Here is a 21,403-nt window from a genome sequence, read left to right as displayed (position 1 = left end):
AGAAAAATATTTACGTTAACAAAACATGTTTTTTTACTACGCCGAAAACATTTTTGACTTAACGTTATGATGTTATAAAAATGTTAAATAACTTTTTGCGTTTTACTTTGTTGTTCTCCAACTTCATTAGCCTCTGTGCTATTCTACGAGTGAAGGTAATTGTGGGTAATTTCGTTCTATTTTATCTTTCCACAAAGACGCTGTGTACATATTCACGACCACACAATCACACGTGCGTGAAATGGAAAATTGTTAATTTTTCTAACAGAAGACTGCAAATTTCAAGATGACGAATGGAACTGGAAACATTATCGCGCTCATTAAAGGTAATAGAAAATCTCAATATAGTTGCCATCGCTTGCAATTTGTTGACATATTATAACAAACGCACCAATAACCTGGTCTCAAACTGCGGTATGTCTGCAGGAGGGCTAATGGCCGATGCCGCAGACTTGTTCTAGAGTGGGAACCACGTCAACCTGTGGGGACAGTGGACTTCTACCGGTTAAAACCCCACGATGGCCTTCTTGAATGCTGTAGCGTCCTCCCCATCCCCCTCCTCACGGCGAAGCAGACGACGCCCCACCGTCGTCATCCACACGACTGCCAAATTTACTAGCAAATTGAGCCCCCGCTCCGATCGCCCGCAGCCGCAAAGAGTGTAGGACACCCTGCTGAGAAAGGTGGCCGACAGCAGCTGGATACGGGCGGCCCAATACCCTACTCTTGAATCACGAAATCCGTAGTTACGGCCTTTTTCCCACTATATGGTAATTATGAAACTACTTTCGAAGTCCGTCAGTGTGCAGAGCAGTGGGGCGTATAAACGGGTTTATAGAATAGAATAGAAATCATTTATTCCTTGAATAACCAACACCGTACACATACATTTTACAGTAGTAATAATAATACACATAATGTGATGATAATAATAATAATAACATAAGGATTTGGAACTAAATACAAATTCAGAATACAAAGCATGTGTGCTGTGCTGCCAACTGCTACGTCGTAGCACTTGTGCTACGACGCTGATTTTCAGCGGATCCGGCAACAGAACACACGTGACACGGAATATAGTAGCCGACACTAAAGACACAGAATGACACAAGCACATGATTATATTAATTTAAACGCAAAACAAGAAAAGTCTATTCCTTTAAGATACAATTAATATAATTACCATTTAATATATTATACCTTGTCATGCGTAACAAATTACAATACGATATAATTGAAATTAATATGATAAAATAGGAACGTGTATATATTTAATTTCATAAAATTGTAAAATAAGGTTCAATTAATTAATTGAGAAGTTTGATTACAATTAAACAGACGTACAATATTAAACTAAAACGCATATTTATGTCCCCGACACATCATCAGTCACGATGGACATTTTTAAAGTTTTAGCAGAGAATACAAGCGTTTCTGATTGGCGGAGGTGTATTATTCCAGCATTTCGAGGCCGCATAGCGAAAGCTATCTCGAAAGCGCGCTGTTCTGTGACGAGGGCATACCAGACGAGATGCATGTCTAACATGCATGGATGAAAAACTTAGCTTGTTATGTAAGCATAGCGGTTGCTTGTTCTTCATGACTGCAAATAGCAAAAAGGAGTGACGTGTGCTCGACGTGGAATAGGGAAACAAAATCTGGTACACGCATTCTGCAAGCGCGGGATGAGGATTTTTGTGCGCACAAGCGGACAGCCTCCACATACAGAGTCAGCGTAATTTAGCTTCGAGAGGATTAAGGAGTCTCAAAGTTTTATGCGTAAATCCACATTAATATATTTTCTAACGCGCAGTTACGAACTGTCTCAAGCACAAATTGAAGGGAACCATCCATGAGAACACCCAAATTTCTCGCTCTACAGTGTTACCAGCTACACTTAATTGAGGATTGCCGGGCGATATTCCTTCAATTTGACGCCTTGTACCAAGTATTAGAAACTTTGATTTACCTGGATTGAGCACCAGGTTGTTCGACTCTGAACATTTGGCAATTCTATCGAGATCTTCGTTCATATGACTATCCGGGATCCGTGCTTCAGCAGGTTTAAAAGAAACATACATTTGTAAATCGTCGGCGTACAAATGGCAAACGATGATTATGATGAATGACTTTCTATCACAGAAATTAAATTAACTTTTTTTATTTCACGATATCGAGTGACGGGGCGAGCAAGACGTACGTAAACAACTAATTTCTGAAAAGATTGTGGGCTACTTTCATCACGTATTATTGTAGTATTGTTAACAGATATTTAGAGATTTTATAATATCTGGTGACGGGACGAACAAGTCGTGCACCTATTGTTAAGCTAAATGCATATTTAACAGTTGCAGTGCCACTCAGAGCTATAAATCGCAAAGATCTAAAGGGCACTCCACTGCGCCCGTCACCCTGAAACATAAGTTGACAAGTCTTTTGTCAATTCTTTCACTTTCTATTTTAAAGCCTATAAATTTTCTTTTAATCGGTGAAGAGTCTAATTACAATAATTTATAACCGGTTTGACATCTCGACTTTTTAATTCATTCCGTTCTGCACCGCAAATTGGTTTGCATAAAATATCGCTGCGCTAGTTTGTTTTACCATTTTCAAATGAAAGAAAATTAATTGAAAGAATGAAAGAAATGACCTTTGTCAAATTAGATACAAAATAATATATTTCAACTACTACATTTTTACATGGCGGCCCTAGAATTACTGTAAAGAGAGGGTTGTAAAGTAGTTAATTAATATTTGGTACTTTAAACCACCCCATTATACCCATTGTATGTAGATATGTATTTACTAATTTGGAATACCCTGTTCCGACTATTGGTCAAGTTATGACATAAGATCGGACCTAAACTTCAAGTATACAAATGTACGGACAACGGCACACCAGACTACACATTGTTGTTCGAAAATCGTCTCCAGTGCAACGGAACAAGATACGTCAATGTGTGGCTTGATATGCTGGCGTGTGTACATAAAATTAATCACACCTCGCTCTGATACATTAAATCCAGACAGATTACGATTATGAAGACATAGATCGACACACAGAAAATCTTTTTCGTCGACCCGGTGGGACTTGAACCCACGACCATGCTGCACCGTAGCATTGCTCTGACCATCAGAGCGATGGGCAGAGAACAAAAAGTAACGAGAACGGGCACTCTCCGTCCCTCCCTAGCTAGATACCGCACCCCCCGCACATTGACGGTCACTTGATATTTGAATATAGTTTTCAATTATTTACGAAACTTGTGCGTTAATATATATATAACATCATTGTACGATACTATTTGTAATGGTTGTGAATAATGCTTTGTACGGCTGTTTCTGGTCATCTAAACGGGATAAAGAGAGGAGCGTCTTTCGTTTTCCGAAAGGTGAAACCGAATAAGTAAAAAAAATGATGTCTGAGACTCATTCAGTTATTGTTTTTTTCATAAATATAGTGCAGAGTAATATATAATACAGATTATGTCAATATAAATACCTAATAAACATGTGTAATCATTAGGATCCTATTAATAAAATTATAGATAACTGATTCGCGTTAGAATTTTCCCTATATGTTACCGCTCTTAACACGTACCTAATAGGTATGGGAAAGTGATGGGTAACCCTGCCACTTCACGCACACATTTGCGCGTGTGCAGATAGCGCTTGGCTGTATGTAGTAGTAGTAGGTAAATAACTTTCGACCGTTGTATGGAGTGTCCGGGCTATGCCACGGGTCCAGTTATCGAGTTGTCGAAATTCGCCTGTTTTTGTTATAGATCTTTGTACTGACTTTCGGCATTTTTTTTTGCTACACGCCATTCGTCCCCGCTGGTGACATCTAGTGAGAAATTTTTTATTAACCTTCTCACCGCAGCCGATACCTATCCAGGTATCACAACTGACGATTTTCATTCATAATTATAACAAAATTAGTGGCGTTATTTCACAAACAATCTCTATAAATCCGGACAGATATATCGAAATATATCCTGCTTCGGTCTTTTCCCTTTTTATTTGTATGCGTAATAAACAAACTCCAAATTCTCCGTATTTACTTATATTACCTGAAATTGGAATAAAAACCACCTTTCCTAGAAGCCAATTTGTTTAATAAGCTAAATAACTTAATAATTCAAATAACTTTATCTCAATTTACGAAAGCTAAATTTGCGGATCACAAATCGCTATGACGACGATTGCTTTTAGCGAAGTTTCTAATTTGGATACCTGTCTGAAGGATTTACAAGTGACTATTCAATACTTCAGCTTGTCCTTATAATTGAGCTTTTATTATTTATTTTTAAAAAGTCGTGCCGTGTTTCATTTATTAAATTTGTGATTTATTTTTGAGATGTACGTTCACCGGTTTTTCTATACAAAAGCTCGAGAAGTTTGTAGGTACTTCTTATTTTTTTTTATAACACCAAGTGACGGGACGAGCAAGTCGTGTCTGGGGTCTACTCTCATTGTCCGTCCGACATCCGTCCGAAAAAATAACTGTCAAATAAATAATAGTCGACCAAATTAAAAGACGCATGATGCGAGTGAAGCTTCATACTTGACGTTGTCTTTTAATTTGGTCGAATATTACTTATTTGACGGCTATTTTTTCGGACGGACAACGAGAGTAGACCCCCTGATGGCAAGCTACTTGCCTATCCATAACAGTTTCAATGCCATTCAGAGTTCTAAATCGCAAAGATCTGAGGACACTGCGCGAGTCACCCTGAGACAGAAGTTGACAAGTCCCTTGTGCATGTAATTTCACCAGCACCCTTACCCTTCAAAACCGGAACACAGTAATGCTGTCATTACTACCCTGGACGAACTCTTTCACAAGAAGCTCTATTGCTACTAAAATTCTATGGCAGTGAAGCTTGCGGAAAATGGTATTCTGTTTTCAAATTTCTAAAATACTTATTTAATCGCTGGCAGCTGTAAAGGTACCTGGAGAAGTGAAGAAATAGATTTCTCACTGATGACGCTACGACAAAAAGTCACCAAAAACCATTGACTTACAATTATATGGACGTCGGGTCCGCGCTAAAAAGTGTCCGCACTTGTAAGGCGCTAAAATCGTATACAGAGCGCGACACTCCGCTTTAGTCTTCATTTGTTCTACGGACAGCGCGATACTGCGATGACATAACAATTTAAATTTCGAATAGGTTGACTTGGGACATTTTTTTCGTGGTTTTTGTATTAGACCCGTCGTCCATTTATTTGTAAGTCAATGCCAAAAACCAAAAAACTGCAAGACGAAAAATTCGTAACGTCCGTTGTTTCGTTCCGAGGCTTCGTTGGCATACCGTCTAGCACATGCAGCCGGATCGAAGGAATTTTTTCTTAGTAGTCGTCTTCATTCATCTTTATATTAATAATTATATCAAAGTAGTAAATTCACAAAAATCATTGAATATCATGGTGAAACATCGTGTCTTTCAATAAAAACTTTAAAAATTCTTAAAAAATACTAATTTAAAAGTTTAACACCAAATAATATGTTTGATATTTAATAACTTTTATATTTAAAAGCAAATTATTTGATATATACATATATAGGTGGGAGGTACGTGAAACGTACTGTATTTAAGAACAGATAAAGTCTTAAAATGTCCTAAATTGACTTCCTCCTTGTATGACCTCCTTCCTTCTTCCATTCCTCGTCCTGTTAACCTTAAATCCCTCCTTCTTTATGTGTGCTCACCCTTTATTAACATTTTGTGTGATTTTATACGCTCTAATATAATTGTAAGTCAATGGCTCTAATAATAATAGGGGTTAACATTGACTTACAATTATATGGACGTCGGGTCCGCGCTAAAAAGTGTCCGCACTTGTAAGGCGCTAAAATCGTATACAGAGCGCGACACTCCGCTTTAGTCTTCATTTGTTCTACTGACAGCGCGATACTGCGATGACATTACAATTTAAATTTCGAATAGGTTGACTTGGGACATTTTTTTCGTGGTTTTTGTATTAGACCCGTCGTCCATTTATTTGTAAGTCAATGGGGGTTAAAGTATGAAATTGCCGATTTGTACTGAAAATCTAAATTGTTTATTTTTTAAATTTTTAACAAATTTATTTAATCAAAATAGTTGCCATTATTATCTATACATTGCTGCCATCTAATGGGAAGGTTATTAATGCCTTTGCGATAGAACTCCGACGATCTAGACTGCACAAACTGTGTGAAAGCATTTTGTACTGCCTCCTGGGAAGAAAACTTCTTGTCACGTAGATAATTGTCCAAATCACGATAAAAATGGTAGTCCGTTGGAGCAAGGTCTGGTGAATACGGAGGATGACGAATGGTTTCTAACTGCAGTTCCTGAAGGGTCAAAATGGTTTCTCGTGCTGTGTGAGGTCTCGCGTTGTCGTGGAGCAATAATGGTGAAGATCGATTCATGAGTTGGGGCTGTTTTACTGCTAGTTTTGTCAACATGGTTCGGAGTTCGGCACAATAGACATCTGCCGTTATTGCTTGACCAGATCGGAGAAAACTATAGTGAATAACACCATGCTGAGACCACCAAACAGTTACCATTACCTTTTTATTGGTAAGTTTTGCTTTAAGACACTGTTGTGGCATTTGACCTGGGGTCAGCCATTGCATTTTTCTTTTCCGGTTATCATAAAGAATCCACTTTTCATCACATGTTACAATTCGATCCAATATTCCTTCATTTCTGTACCGGTTCAACAAGGCAACACAAGTTTCAACACGCGTTTCTTTCTGCAGATCAGTCAAATCATGATGCACCCATTTTTCGTATTTTTTTATTTTATTGATTTGACGCAAGTGAGTCAATATTGTGGGTAAGGTAACGTTAAACCATGCCGCTAATTCCTGGGTAGTTTGACTAGGATCGGCTTCCACTATCTCTCTTAATTCATCGTTATTCACCTGTGTGGGCGGTCTTCCTCGTGGCTCGTTCTTTAAGTCGAAATTTCCATCACGAAACCGTTTAAACCAAAATCGCACGGTGCGTTCATTAGTAGACCCCTCTCCAAACGCAGCATTGATATTGCGGGCTGTTTCTGCCGCGTTAGTTCCGCGTCGGAACTCGTATTCAAAAATCACTCGAATTTTCGCAGTATCCATCTTTCTTGTCTAAATTGAATAACAAAAACAATTGAAAGTCGATATTCAAATGTTTCAAATTTAAAAAAAAAATCACAGAACCATTTGAAAAAAGTTTCATTCGAAAACCTCAAACCATGAAGATTCTATGAAAATTCAAAGAACCTATTGCAATAAAACGGCAATTTCATACTTTAACCCCTAATATAATGCTTTAGTCCGTTGTTTGTCTATGATTGTTTTTTTACCCCAGGTATGATCTCCACAACAGCATTCCGTTGAAGAGTCATCTAAAAATAAATACCTTGCTGCTGCCGAGACGTTGACATTATTGAACAATATTAACTGACAATATTAATCGAAACTGACACTGGCCCAAGCCTAGTGGCCGCCATTAAGGAAATAGAAATAAATAGAATTTTAGAGTACACTAAACTTGCCTTAGTTTATCAGCTTTACATGTTTTAACAATCACTGAGATAAATTCAATATTTACGATGTATATGCCGAAGACGTACAAATTACGCTAATATAGAATAATTTCCCTCAAAAGATGGGGTAATAGGTAATAGTATTATAAACGTGACCATACGTCCCGCTTTGACAAAAATGACACGTGAAAATAAATTTAATATATTGGAGCATCAAGTAAGCTCGGTATTTTGAGTCGTGCGTCCATACTGTGCGTGCTTTGTTTTTGGCGATGATGTGCGGTTGGCAGCGACTGCATTTGAAATACATTAAACTGCCTCCGTGGCCGAACGGTTACCATGCCGGACTGCCACGCAGAGCACCCAGGTTCGATTCCCGGGCCGGGACAAATATTTGTATGGCCTACATTTATTTATCTCGTGAGTTTGGGTGTAATTTGTGGTTGTCTATATGTGTGTCCATGGCACCCGCGACACAGGGTTTCCCTAGTGCGGGGCTATGTTGAGTGTTTGCGTTATTATTATTATTACATTTGAAATCTAAACCTCACGTATTAAAGAAAATTTGCTCATCCCTAAAAATATATAAAACTAGCCTATCAGACCACACAAGACTAGTTTTTTTTTTTAAATTTTTGATCATTAAACATTTTAAGTTCTTTTTAAAAATAATTTAATCGTTAAACATTTCGTAACTGTCGTAAACATGTATTTTATTTTTAAAACAATAATCGTCCCGCTCTGAGGGGAAATTAATGGTCACGCATACCTCGTGTTCTCAAGATTTTACTGTCAAATTTGTTTTTCCGCCTTTTGAATTTGGACACTGAATTTATGTGGTCTGTGAAGTTGAAGCATCGTAGCGACATCTCTTTAAAATCGTTTAAACTAATTTGTTTGTCTGTTTTATCGACTGAGAATTTATTGTACTAAACTTAAGGCTTCAAGTCCCTCTTCCCCCGGTATACCTCTTACCTCACCTAACCCTAAATTAAATTGCCTTTTTTTGACGATAGATTTTTAGCAAAAATGTAAGTTAAAAAATGATAGAGGTTATGTTCGAGTCTCCGTCAGTTGGTGTATAAATTATGGACAAACCCTTGTAAATACGTAATTATAAAAAAAACCGACATTTTCATAAAATAATTACAAAATACTGTTATTTATTTTTTAACCGACTTCAATGTATTTTTTTTCGCGGTTTCGTGCACTTTCTGATAACCGATTTCAATAGAACTTGGCAAATATATCCTATTCTACTAACTTTTGAGATCGGTTTTTTAGTACTCTGTACTGAGATTATATAATACACATACTTATGTAAATTGAAGTAGTGAGTTCAGCATTATTATAGAATTCATTTCGCTCGACGTTTTCAAGAAATACGCAAATTGCAAAAGACAGTACAGAATACTAAAAAATCCAACCACAAAAGTCGTTCATCACCTTAGAGGTGGAATATTTTCTTCAGTTTTAAATGGGACCAATACTCACGTACCCTCTTTCCAACAAAAAGAATCATCAAAATCGATTCACAAAAGCTCACTCAAAAATTCACGGAGTTATCGCCTAACACATACAAAAAAGTACAGTCGAATTAATAACCTCCTTTTTTTGAAGTCGGTTAATAAACCGAGAGACAAATATTTTGCGGCTTATAAAAATTACATTTTACGGAAAAAACAGAAATAGCGAAAATTGTGTTTGTTACTAATGTACTGAAAAACGTAGTATTTATTACTCAAGATTGCCGCAAGCTTATGCCTGCCGTTTACAATTATGTATCCGATCTAGCATAACAGTATGCATACCACTTAAATCTCTCTTGTCCGATCTTTTCCCCCAAACGCATATATTCTTTGAAGTTTAACAACATTTTCTTTTGCTTTCAGACGACGAGGTTTCTCATGTCTACGGTGTGATCACAGCTGAAGGTCTTTTCGACGGCACGATATGGACGCCGACAGAGGAGTACTACATCGAGCCCCTCTCGCGCTATGACGTCAAACATCCCTCCATGCACAGCGTCATCTACCGCCGTTCCGACGTGGAAAACCCTCAAGATAACGGAGATACTCCTTGCGCCTCACATCTCCTCCACCTCAAACGAACCCTAGGCTCCAAAGGAGAACTATTCAATTTTAACCAAAATCAAACCGTAGAAGAAATATCTATACATAACAACACAGAAGATTTATCGAAAGAAATAAACAGAAGAAAGAAAAGATGGCTTCCTGAAGACCAAATGCAAGACGACGAGCCCAAGAAAAATCCTGAGCTGCCATTAGATTTAGACGTCCCGTATACGAACAATAATGATCCGTTTGACAAGTTCAGTACTAGAAAGCCGAAAACGAAAATCGATAAAAGCAATCTTATTACGAAAGTGAGATTGGATTCCGAGGAATCACGACCGAAGCCAAAGACCCATGTGGAAGTGATTAAGACTAAAGCTGGAGTGGTGACTGTAAGCAAAGACATTGTTAAGAAGGAACCTGTGGGCTACACTATTCTAACGGCAAATGGAACAGACGACGGAAGACACGTGAATAAAAGAGCAACAGTCGACCCAAGGAAGACTACGTGTCTTGTGTATTTGCAGGCTGATCACATGTTTTACCAGAGATACGGGTCCGAAGAGGCGTGCATTGAAGTCATGACACGACATGTGCAGAAAGTTAATGCTATTTATAAAGTTACAGGTATGTATGATAATTTTGTTGATTTTTTTATGATATATTGTGACGAGTCACCGTCATCTAACACTGCCTCCGTAGCCGCACTGTGACCATGCTGGACTGCCACGCAGAGGTCCCGGGTTCAATTCCCGGACCGGGACAAATATTTGTATGGCCTACATTTATTTCTTGGGTGTAATTTGTGGTTGTCTAATGTGTGTGTCCATGGAACCCGCGATACAGGGCTTCTCCAGGAGTGTGTGTGCTATTATTGCTATTGTTATTATTATTCTTGCATACATTATCATCACGCCTGTCTCCCACCGGTGTAGTCAGAGATCATGGACCTCCACCTGCTACGCTCCCGACAAATCTCCTTCGCCTCCTCCACTTTCATCAGTCTTCATAAATTTCTGTTTATTCTTGGTATACTTTTAACTCGACCTTTTTAACGTCATCCTCAATCTGATATGCACGCTGCCGAAGACTATCTCTCCCCACGCCTCCATCCACATTCGCTCTATTTGTGTATTTGTGCACATTTGTTACAGCATTTGTGCCGTCAATCTACCAACATTTATTTATTCTACATGACCAAATCATTGAAACTTCCTCCTCTTTCAAATATTTCCAAAAAAATATTGGCAAATAAACACTAAATGACAAAATATGAAAGCTTTTCATTCAGCTACATATCATAAGTAAATTTAGGTGCTTCAGCGAGACAACTCCTCAAATAAATATCCATTTTCGGTTTTATACTACTTCTAGGAAATGTTATGTGTTGTACACGTACTATCATTAGGTAATTGCGTGATTAAGCTAATGTAATAGGGCCTGGACATGCCAGTATTGATAAAGATGCCTTTGTTAACATTGGTTGGTAGTTATTTATTACCGACTGACATTAAATGAAAGATGTACAATCGATGCCCTAATATACCAGGAAGTCTACCACGCGACGCGTACGAAAATCGTGATTTGACATAAGTCCTTAATCCGAAACGTCCTATCCTAAAACTAACATTATGTAATACATATGGGCTTCGTTGGGATGCAGACACGTAGTTATCGTATTTCGTTGTATTGACTGTTTGGTTCTGAGTAGATAAGTGTGAAGTAGTAATACAAGATTTTCTGCTTTGAATCGATTTTTTGGATCGTAATGGATCATACCTTTAAATTGATTCACAGGTCGCATCATAAATATGCTTTTGAATCGATCTCATACAAATGGATAAAAAAATTGTGTTTGTAATAATGTGATTTAATTGCCATAATAATGCAAAAATATTTTTTCACTTTTAAGCCTTTCATAAATGCCAATCCTTGTATTCATACTTTTTAAAATAATAATTTTGCCAGCCTTTCCGGAATTAGTCGGTTACGCCTTTCACTTAGAGTGATATGCCAGTAAAAACAGACGTTCTTGTAGCACAGAATTAGCTATATTTTATTAAACCAATATTATTATTGCAGACCAATATAAAATATAAATAACTTACGATTCGGATTCAAATTGTGAATACCTACAATCCAGACTTTTTAAAATCCCTATGAAATTAATCGATTCTAAATCGATAGGTCCTATACACTCAATCGGTCTTCATAAAAATCGAATCGTAAAGTGCATCCCTAGTATGAAGAAAGGTGTTATACAAATTTAACCTTTAACCTGCGAACAGTGACATTCATTTTGATATGACTTCCGTATTGCAGTATTAGTGAATGACGTATTGAGACACTTTTTAAGCTAGTTTTGATCTTTAATTATATTACATAAATACAAACTTCCATCAAAAAGCTGGAATGACTTTACACTTTTAATGCTTATGAAGGCTCTCAGAACCAAAAGTTCACTAAGGGGTCAGGGATCTTAGAGCGTCGACTGTACCTACTTCTTAGGGTGCGTAGCAAATGCGTGCCTGTTTCCGAAAGGCTCGCGGGCTGCACATGTGCATTACATTGCGTGATCTGTTCGCCACTCGCGCGTCACATGTATTAACATGCATTTATTGCACGCACGCAGCACGCGTGCAGCGCGTTCGCGATGCATTCGCCAGATCTGTACTCACCCTTAGAGTTCTGTATAGAAAGTACAGTTGTATTGCGTACGTAGGGGATTTTCAGCTAATTAATCAAGTCTGTTTTTATTTACTCAAAGAAAACATAAATCTAGGCTGCCAACGATGTAACAAAAACCAGCTTTGCTTAGTACAATAGTACACCGGTTTTATTACCATGTCTTGATAGTAAAAAAGGAATAAAAATAGAAAACAAACAAAAAATGATACAATAATGTGACTTAATGTGCTATTATAATAATATTTCCTTTTTGTAACTGTTGGAAACAAAGCTCGAAATAATAATGTGAGGCAAGAAAAATGTGGGATTTATAACTAAGGCAATTGAAGAATTTCTTATTATCTTTATTATGTAAGAACTTGCTAGTAGAATAAGTACAGACAGTAGCACATCAAGCTACACATTGACGGATTTGTTACTTTGCACTGGAGGCGACATTCTAACAATAGTGTATTGCTTGATGTTCTTTTGGCGTACTTCGAGTAGTCTACTATAATTTTCAGTTTTATTGGTTTTCCATACAAACTTTCATCACCTGTTCCATCCCGTTTAGAATTTATTTTCGACGTAAAAACGTAACAGATAGACAGAGTTACTTTTGCATTTATAATATTAGTTTGAACTAATAGCTATCGCTGTGCGGAACCCGTTTTTGAGCAGATTCAAAAGTTTTGAAATATACAACGACTTCATGCATTAACTGCATGCAATCCGAGACCTCGACTGCATGCAGTCAATGAGTGAAGTCTTATCAACTTCACGCTGCCGTGGCCCATGAAGTTGATTACGACTTCACGCATCAACTGCAAACTTGCAGTCAATCTGTTAGCAGCTTAACTCTTTTATATGACTTGACAAATAACAATAAATGTTGTGGTTGATATTTCAGACTTCAATCAAGACGGCAAGGCGGACAACATAACGTTCATGATCAAGCGCATAAAAGTGCATACGCTGGATGCGCTAAAGGATCCTGCCTACAGGTTTCCAAACAACTATGGCGTTGAGAAGTACTTGGAGCTTTTCTCAGGTTTGTACTTGAAATTTCTTTTTTTCTACAAGAAAAATTAAATGGTGAAATTTAACTCTACAATATCCGTGAAGTAGTTGTAGAGTTAAGTCAGTCTTATTAAACTTTTTGAAAAAATGTAATATCTTTAAATGCAATAGCGTCATCTCTAGCCAGGGCTGGTAGCTGTAAAGGTATCTAACTGGGTGACGAAATACTTAAGATTTCTCATAGATAGCGCTACGGCCAAAAAGTCGATGAAAACCCAGATACTAAAACCCGATAAAAAACACAGAAAAATTCGTGAGGTCCACTGGTTCGTTCCATGGTTTAGTTGGTATAGCTTCTGGCACGGTATGCTAGAAGACGTCGTTTCCATTTTTTTCTGATTCTTCGATCAACAATTATAACAAACTAGTGGAGTAAGTTCACATTAAAAAAATATTAAATATCAATTCAATAAAAATCTTAATATCTTTAGTTTTTTAAATAGCCTTCCTGCATCGGTAAATAATTCATGTAAAATTGCGCACCTGGGCGCCATTGGCTAGACCGATATATCAAAAATATAGAGGTGGATTTTCTAAACGCGCGGAGCGCGTACAACAGTTTCGGACAATGCTCAGTACTTATTGCGCGTGATACAACACTTTTAGATGTCACGCCTTCGATGACACACAGACTTAACTGCAAAAAAATATGTATATTTATCATTGACTTACAATTATATGGACGTCGGGTCCACGCTAAAAAGTATCCGAACTTATAGGGCGTTAAAATCGTATACAGAGCGTCATTCACGCTTTAGTCTTCGTTTGTTCGACTGACAGCGAAGCAAGCAAAATTAGACAGTACTGCGATGACATTACAATTTAAATTCAACGTTTTAGCTTTTTCATATTCCTTTACATGTCACTACGTTTAAATAGGTTGACTTGGGACATTTTTTTCGTGGTTTTTGTATTAGACCCGTCGTCCATTTATTTGTAAGTCAATGATATTTATACTGAATAATCTCAGTACAGAGAACTAAAAAACCGACCTCAAAATTTCGTAGAATTACATCTATTTGCCAAGTTTTATTGAAATGGGTCACCGGAAAGAGCGCGAAACTAGATTCATCCCCTAGTTAGCCACCCACAATATTTTCTTCAAATTTAAATGGGACCACTACTGAAAAATAAAGAAATCGATTCACAAATCCCGTGTTACCGCGTAATATACATATAAAAAAAACATACAGTCGAATTTAAAACCTCCTCCTTTTTTTGACGTCCATTAAAAACTTAGACACATAGAGGGCACAATGTTGCGAACGCAACAGATTTGTTTTATTTCGTTTAATGTAATTTTCGAAGCAGTAATAAAACTCTCGTCAAGGGCACATTACGTAGTTCTATGTTATTTTATCCCTACCACACATAAATTTAACGAATTTTTGTAAGTTCATGAGACACCACCACTGTTTAACGATTAATCACACTAGGTACTTCTATAAACTAGCTACCTATTGCCAATATATTACAGTCCACTATAAATCGTCTTTAAATTAACGAGCTCGTCGATATCCTCTACATCTTCTACTTGGACTACACACGGTGATTAGTGAAATCGTATAACATATAAGAGCTCTTTAAAGGCGCTCTTTAAATATAAGTTCTTTTTTATTTACAACATAAGTTTTAAATAAAACATACATAAGTCGAAAAATCCCATGTGCCTGTAATTTCACCAGGACCCGTACCCTTCGAAACCGAAACGCATACTCACATTACTGCTTTGCGGCAGAAATAGGTATAAGATGGCAGTACTTCCCTATATAAACTTTAAGAAATAGCGCTACTGTTACTAAGTTAAGTCACTGTTTCACCGAAGGTGTAACAAAATGATATCTATTGGGATGTAAAAGTATCCACGACACTAAACCAACAGCTTTAGTTAGAAATAAATAAGATATTGTTTGTTCCCAACATTTTTTGCTTTAGCTTATTTGGTGTGGAAAGCCAAGATAAAAAGTGGAAGTAATTTTTTATTACTGGCTAAAGTTCTTTAGTGCCGTGCACACTTGTGTCCCAAAGTGCGATTACACTTTTTTTATTACACTGTAACTGCGTAAAGTTATGATTGGCGGTTTTTCGTGTATGACCTGTAATTTGTGGTTCTCTTTCTTTTTTTTTTTGTGTATATGTCACGCGATTACTATCTACATTTATGAACCGATTATGACGATTTCTTTTTTGTTGGTAACGAGGTACCTCAGTAGTACATTCCACCTTCAAGTGGAAAATAAGGGGATGATATCGGTTTATTGGATTTGACCCACTTTCCGTTAACCGAATTCAATAAAACTTGGCAAACAGATGTAATTCCACAAACTTTTGAGGTCAGCTCTATTTTTATAAAAAAAAGTTATAATTACTATTCTTCCTCTTAACAGACACGTTATACCATTTTGTAAACTCTGTAACATTTTTCAATCCAGTATCTCGAGTTTAACATGCGTAGTGTCTTGTCTATGGATTTAAATGGGTTGTTAGGCCGGCCACGTACAGTCGAAATTCCGTTTCGAAATTCAGTTTCGGAGTATCGACTCAAGATTCCGTATATACGTCACATACATACGTTTATTTCTGTTCGGAATAACTAGACTCAGCTGAGAAACACGAAGCATTTGTAGCGAAAATACGTAAGAAATTTATGACTGTGTGTTGTGGCTCTACAAAATGTATGGAAGACTTGTATTCGGAACGGCTTTTTCCGTGCGGAATTCCAAATGCACAAGCCACCATACGGAATTTCGATCGGAAAAGTATTCGAACGGAGTAGTACAGTACATGTGTGATAAGTCCGTGATTTGTATGGTTTCCAAATTCCGACTGTATGTGGCGGACCTTACATTGTTGTTTATAATTTTTTTTTATTTATATGTTATTGTACAGAGGAGGATTACGACGCGTTCTGCCTTGCGTACATGTTCACGTACCGCGACTTCGAGATGGGTACCCTGGGCCTCGCTTGGACCGGTGACCTTAAGAATGCAGGTGGCGTTTGTGAGAAGAACGGGGTAAGTGCTATTCTGTTGTCTCGTTGATATAAAAAAAAATAGAAAAAACTTTTGCTCGTTGTTACAACTTGGCGTACATAGAACAGATAAAACGCACCTAAATTACCAGTGCAAAATGTTATTGTTTTTGTTATGCTGCACTTATTTTTAACCGACTTCAAAAATGGAGGAGGTTCTCAATTGGACTGTTTTTTGTATGTATGTTACGCGATAACTCTGGTATTTGTGAACCGATTTTCATGATTCTTTTTTGTTGGAAAGAGGGTACCTCCATAGTGGTCCCATTTCATTTTGAAGAAAATGATCCACCTTTAAGAGTGGCTGATCACGCATTCATTTTTACAAATAGCGCCTAAGTTTTACTTAAGGAGCAATTATTTTAATGGTTGGTTTTGCTATTCTACAATTCAAGGCGTTTTTCTCTCAATATACTTTGAGTAGTGTAGTATAGTGGCGAACTAAATATCCCCATATTTCAATAAAACTTGGCAAATAGACGTAATTCCACGTACTTTTGAGGTCGGTTTCTTTAGTACTCTGTACTGAGATTATAACGAGCAATTATGGAGCTGTTATAATCGAACCCAGGACATCCTCTTAACGTAATAAATAAATAATAATGTATATTAGACAACATGACATACGTTGCTCTGATCCCAAAGTAAGTAACTAAAAGCACTTGTGTTATGGAAATCGGAAACAACGACGGTACCGCAAACACCCAGACCAGAGACAATATAGAAAAGTTACTTTTTATACATTTACCCGGCTGGGGATCGAACCCGGGACTCTAGATCTCTATGGCTATGAAAACCGGTATGCATGCCAGTCGACCACGGAAGTTGTCGTAATGTAACTTAGTCGTAGCTTTGTATAATGATTACTATTGCATAATCATAATATTATGTCAACTTAACTTAAAAGGAATTTTCTTGAATGAAGAAAGCCAATGATAATTCAAAAGAAAACTTTCTAGTTTTTTTTAGAAAACTGTAGCTGATGTCATGTTTCCTAAAACAGTGTCCCCAGTGCAAAGTGTTGAAGAACCGAGGTCGTCAAAATTAGCTAATGCATACAACACAACAATTTTATTTGATGTTCATAATATTCATAATATTAATTCTATTTACAGCACTACCGAGGCAGCATGAAGTCTCTGAACACAGGTATAGTGACCCTGCTCAACTATGGCAAGCACGTCCCGCCAGCTGTGTCCCACGTCACATTGGCGCATGAGATCGGACATAATTTCGGCTCGCCGGTAAGTGTGGAAGTGGGTTGCCTATCAGTAGTCTGAAATGACATTTTCCAGAAATAACATTTTCCAGGAAAAATGAATTAGAAGTAATCAGACTACTGCTTTTGTTAACATAACAAACAAGGTTCAAAGTCATAGTTATCTGTTATCTTGGTATTTTTTTCTCACACACTCATAGTATCCCCGCACTAGGGAAACCATGCGTTGCGGATGTCTAGGACACACACATAGACAACCGCAAATTACACCCAAACTCACGAGAGAAATAAATGTAGGCCATACAAATATTTTTCCCGGCCCGGGGATCGAACCTGGGACCTCTGCGGGGCAGAGAGCATAGAATACAAAAATATTGTTATCACCGAAGAAAACTTTTTTAACGTACACAAAACGCGAGGAAAACCGGGGCTATGAGTGCCCCGGTTTTTCTCGCGTTTTCCCCGGTTTAACAAAATCAAGATATCCGGTACCCAGTTCAACAAGGACATGACGTTTAATTCAGCAGTTTCGAAATTTCATTATAGTTTTTGCTCAATAAAACAATGTTTAAGCATAGTTTATTAAATACCCTATATTTAATATTGAAAATGCAGGGTGCCTCGAATAGTTTGACCAAGAAAGTTTGTCTATGCGTTCCATTTCACACGTTTTCAATGCCATTGCAATGCATGTCGAGTACAACTAGTTGTATAGTAATTTAATTTGAGTACATAACTATTCGTGCAGATACATTTATCATCTTTTATTATGGCGGTGAAGCCTTCCGATGACCCGGGGGTTTGTACCTTATAAGGGTCTTGATGTTTGTATGTGATTATGTGTGCGTCCATGGCACCCGCGACTCAGGGCTTCCTTAGTGCAGGGCTGGTATGTAGTGCTGGATGGTATTTCTTAACTCAAAACGTATTTTACCACAATAGATGTTATGCAGAATTTGCTTATCATCCTCGTATCTATACATAATCAATTTCATTCTAATACCGAAAATAAAAATTGTTTTGTGATCCCTCTATTTCTTCTACCTATCTGGGAGGTACAGTTTTTATTTAATATCCCTGATAATCTGGGATCGGAATAGGTAGAGTTTTTATACCTAAACTTCGAGGAATATAGATAGAAAGTGGAAACTGTGTTACGATAATATTTTTTATGTTCAGGACCTTTTTGGGATTCGGGAAAACACTTAAGAACATTAAAAATTGACGCAATTGGGGACAGGCAGGTACACTATAGTTATCTTAACTTTGCGACCCACAGTGTGTCGGATCTCTGATATTGCGGACATTGGATTTTTTTTCACGATACCCCTCTAAAAAAATGCCAGTCGAGAGATCCTATTGTCCTAATTAAATTCTGTCATATCACAGTTTGTCATAAATCTAATAGTTTAAGGAAAAAATAAAATGTGTATTTTTTGTATGGAACCATACTTTTAATGCCCCATTGTGACAAAGTCTTAGTCGATCCAGTCTTGGAATCACTACAGACGTATTATCAGACCTATCTTCTATAGATTTGAACATTAAACGCGAGCCCAAACTGCCTATTCACTACTTATACGCGTCAGAAAATGTGCAAAAATTGCTCATATATACGACTGTGTAAATTTTTTATGTACTTAATTGATTTCCCGAATCCCGAACAGGTCCAGGACCTGAAAAATATTGTCGTAAGGCAGCCTCCATTTTCTGTCTATGTTCCTCGAAATTTAAGTAAAAAAACTCTACCTATTTCGATCCCTGCTGATAACTCAGTGTGTGCTTCCATATTCGCTTACTTCCAGCACGACCCCGAAGTGTGCACACCGTTCGGCGAGGACGGTAATTACATTATGTTCGCGCGCGCCACTAGCGGCGACAGAAAGAATAACAACAAGTTTTCCCCGTGTTCCTTGCGAGCCATCGACCCTGTCCTCAACAACAAAGCTCGGTCCTCGAAGGGATGCTTCACGGGTAAGCGCTTTATACAAGTGGCATTACTTCTGTAATTTCATCATTTCTGTTATTGTAATAAGGATATTGACCCAACGAGATGACGGCGCATTCACAATACGAGGCAAAATTTAAACAAGTTGAGGCCGAGCAATGCAAACTCACAACGAGAAATCCGCGAGTAATAGACCCCCGATTCTATGAACCCGCAAATAAGAAAAGTGTTACAAAGGGCTAAATGTTTTATTCTCGACAGTGTAGAATATGTTTAAGTAATAGTACGTTTCCTTGTGAAAGAGTACGTCCAGGGAAGTACTACTAACTGATCTATTTCTGCCGCCAAGCGAGCATTACTGCGTTCCGGTTCTGAAGAGTACGGGTGCTGATGAAATTACAGGCACATGGAACTTATGTCTCTGGGTGACGTGTATTGTGGTATTGTCTACGTGTTTACGATTTAGCTCTAAAAAAATTCAAAAATTCAAATCACCTTTATTTCATAGATAAGTAAATTACTCTTGAATTTCACGTTAATTAAACTCTACTACTCTGCTGCGACAAAAATACGTGGTAGTGACACCTTTAGCTCTTGCAGGTATTCTCGATCTAAGATGTTTGAAATAAATATTGCAAATGATAAATGTATTCAAATGTATATTTACAAAGAGCAACGCCTAGAGTTTCTTGCTCATTCTTCCCGGGGGAATCCGCCTTACGAATGAGCAGTAGAGCTTAATCAATATGACGATTTCTAGTGTAATTTGCTTACCTATAAAATAAAGGTGATTTAAGTTTGATCCTCTTCTTGATACCGTCAAACCATATTCTTTAAACTTGTAGAGCCCCAACCCGCGATCTGCGGCAACGGCGTCGTGGAGGAAGGCGAGGAGTGCGACTGCGGCTGGGCAGCGGAGTGTACCGACGTGTGCTGCCGCCCGCAGGCCGCCAGACCACATTACAAGCCCTGCACTCTCACGGAGCACAGTGTCTGCAGTCCTAGTCAAGTGAGCTGAATTAATACGTCATCCACGGCACCATCTCATAAACTCTCAAACCACGAAACGCGTAGTTACGACCATTTTTCCATGAATGACATCCTACGGAACCACTCTTAAAGTCCGTCAACGATAAGATGGGCCCGTTAGAAAGTTTCAAACGGCCCGTTGGAAACTGTCAAACGCCCCGTTGGAAACTGTCAAACGCCCCGTTGGAAACTTTCAAACGCCCCGTTGAAAACTTTCAAACGGCCCGTTCGGAACTGTCAAACGCCCCGTTGGAAACTGTCAAACGCCCGGTTGGAAACTGTCAAACGCCCCGTTGGTAACTGTCAAACAGCCCGTTGGAAACTGTCAATAGGCCCGTTCGGAACTGTCAAACGGCCCGTTCGAAACTTGCAACGGCCCGTTTGAAACTGTCAAACGGCCCGTTCGAAACTTGCAACGGCCCGTTTGAAACTGTCAAACGGCCCGTTCGAAACTTTCAAACGGCCCGTTGGAAACTGTCAATAGCCCCGTTCGGAACTGTCAAAAGGCCCGTTCGAATCTGTCAAATCGCGTTGCTATACATGCTTAGTTCTCGCCCCGATCGAAACGCAAGTCTGGTTTATCCATAGTGGAAAAACGGCCGTAAATACGGATTTCGTGCTTTGAGAGTAAGGTCCAAGGTTTATACGTACCTATCCACCGTAGCATCGTTTGACTATTGTTCACCTTGTCGATTCTGTCACTCCCCATATCGATTGAATGATTTGAAGTTACGATTGGGATGTTACCACGTTTCAATATTGTCACTAAGATTTTATTCACAAGAAGAAAATGCAAGTAAAAAGTTATTCATACATTCAGGTGTTAC

The 21,403-nt window shown here is 38.1% G+C and overlaps 1 protein-coding gene across 1 annotated transcript in view; it reads left to right on the top strand.

The window, feature by feature from the left end:
* Positions 1–21,403, top strand: part of LOC113232076 — a 461,052-nt gene that overhangs the window by 430,253 nt on the left and 9,396 nt on the right. Inside the window, exons 4-9 of the mRNA XM_026466703.1 lie at positions 9,420–10,229; positions 13,180–13,320; positions 16,239–16,363; positions 17,496–17,624; positions 19,405–19,573; positions 20,393–20,556. Coding sequence (XP_026322488.1) covers positions 9,420–10,229; positions 13,180–13,320; positions 16,239–16,363; positions 17,496–17,624; positions 19,405–19,573; positions 20,393–20,556 — 1,538 coding nt within the window. The remainder of the gene's footprint in view (positions 1–9,419; positions 10,230–13,179; positions 13,321–16,238; positions 16,364–17,495; positions 17,625–19,404; positions 19,574–20,392; positions 20,557–21,403) is intronic.

Source organism: Hyposmocoma kahamanoa, unplaced genomic scaffold (assembly GCF_003589595.1).
Source record: "Hyposmocoma kahamanoa isolate Upper Pololo Valley unplaced genomic scaffold, ASM358959v1 66, whole genome shotgun sequence".
Taxonomy (NCBI): domain Eukaryota; kingdom Metazoa; phylum Arthropoda; class Insecta; order Lepidoptera; family Cosmopterigidae; genus Hyposmocoma; species Hyposmocoma kahamanoa.
The sequence above is the reverse complement of the archived record's forward strand: the minus strand, read 5'-3'. Positions and strand labels throughout refer to the sequence as shown.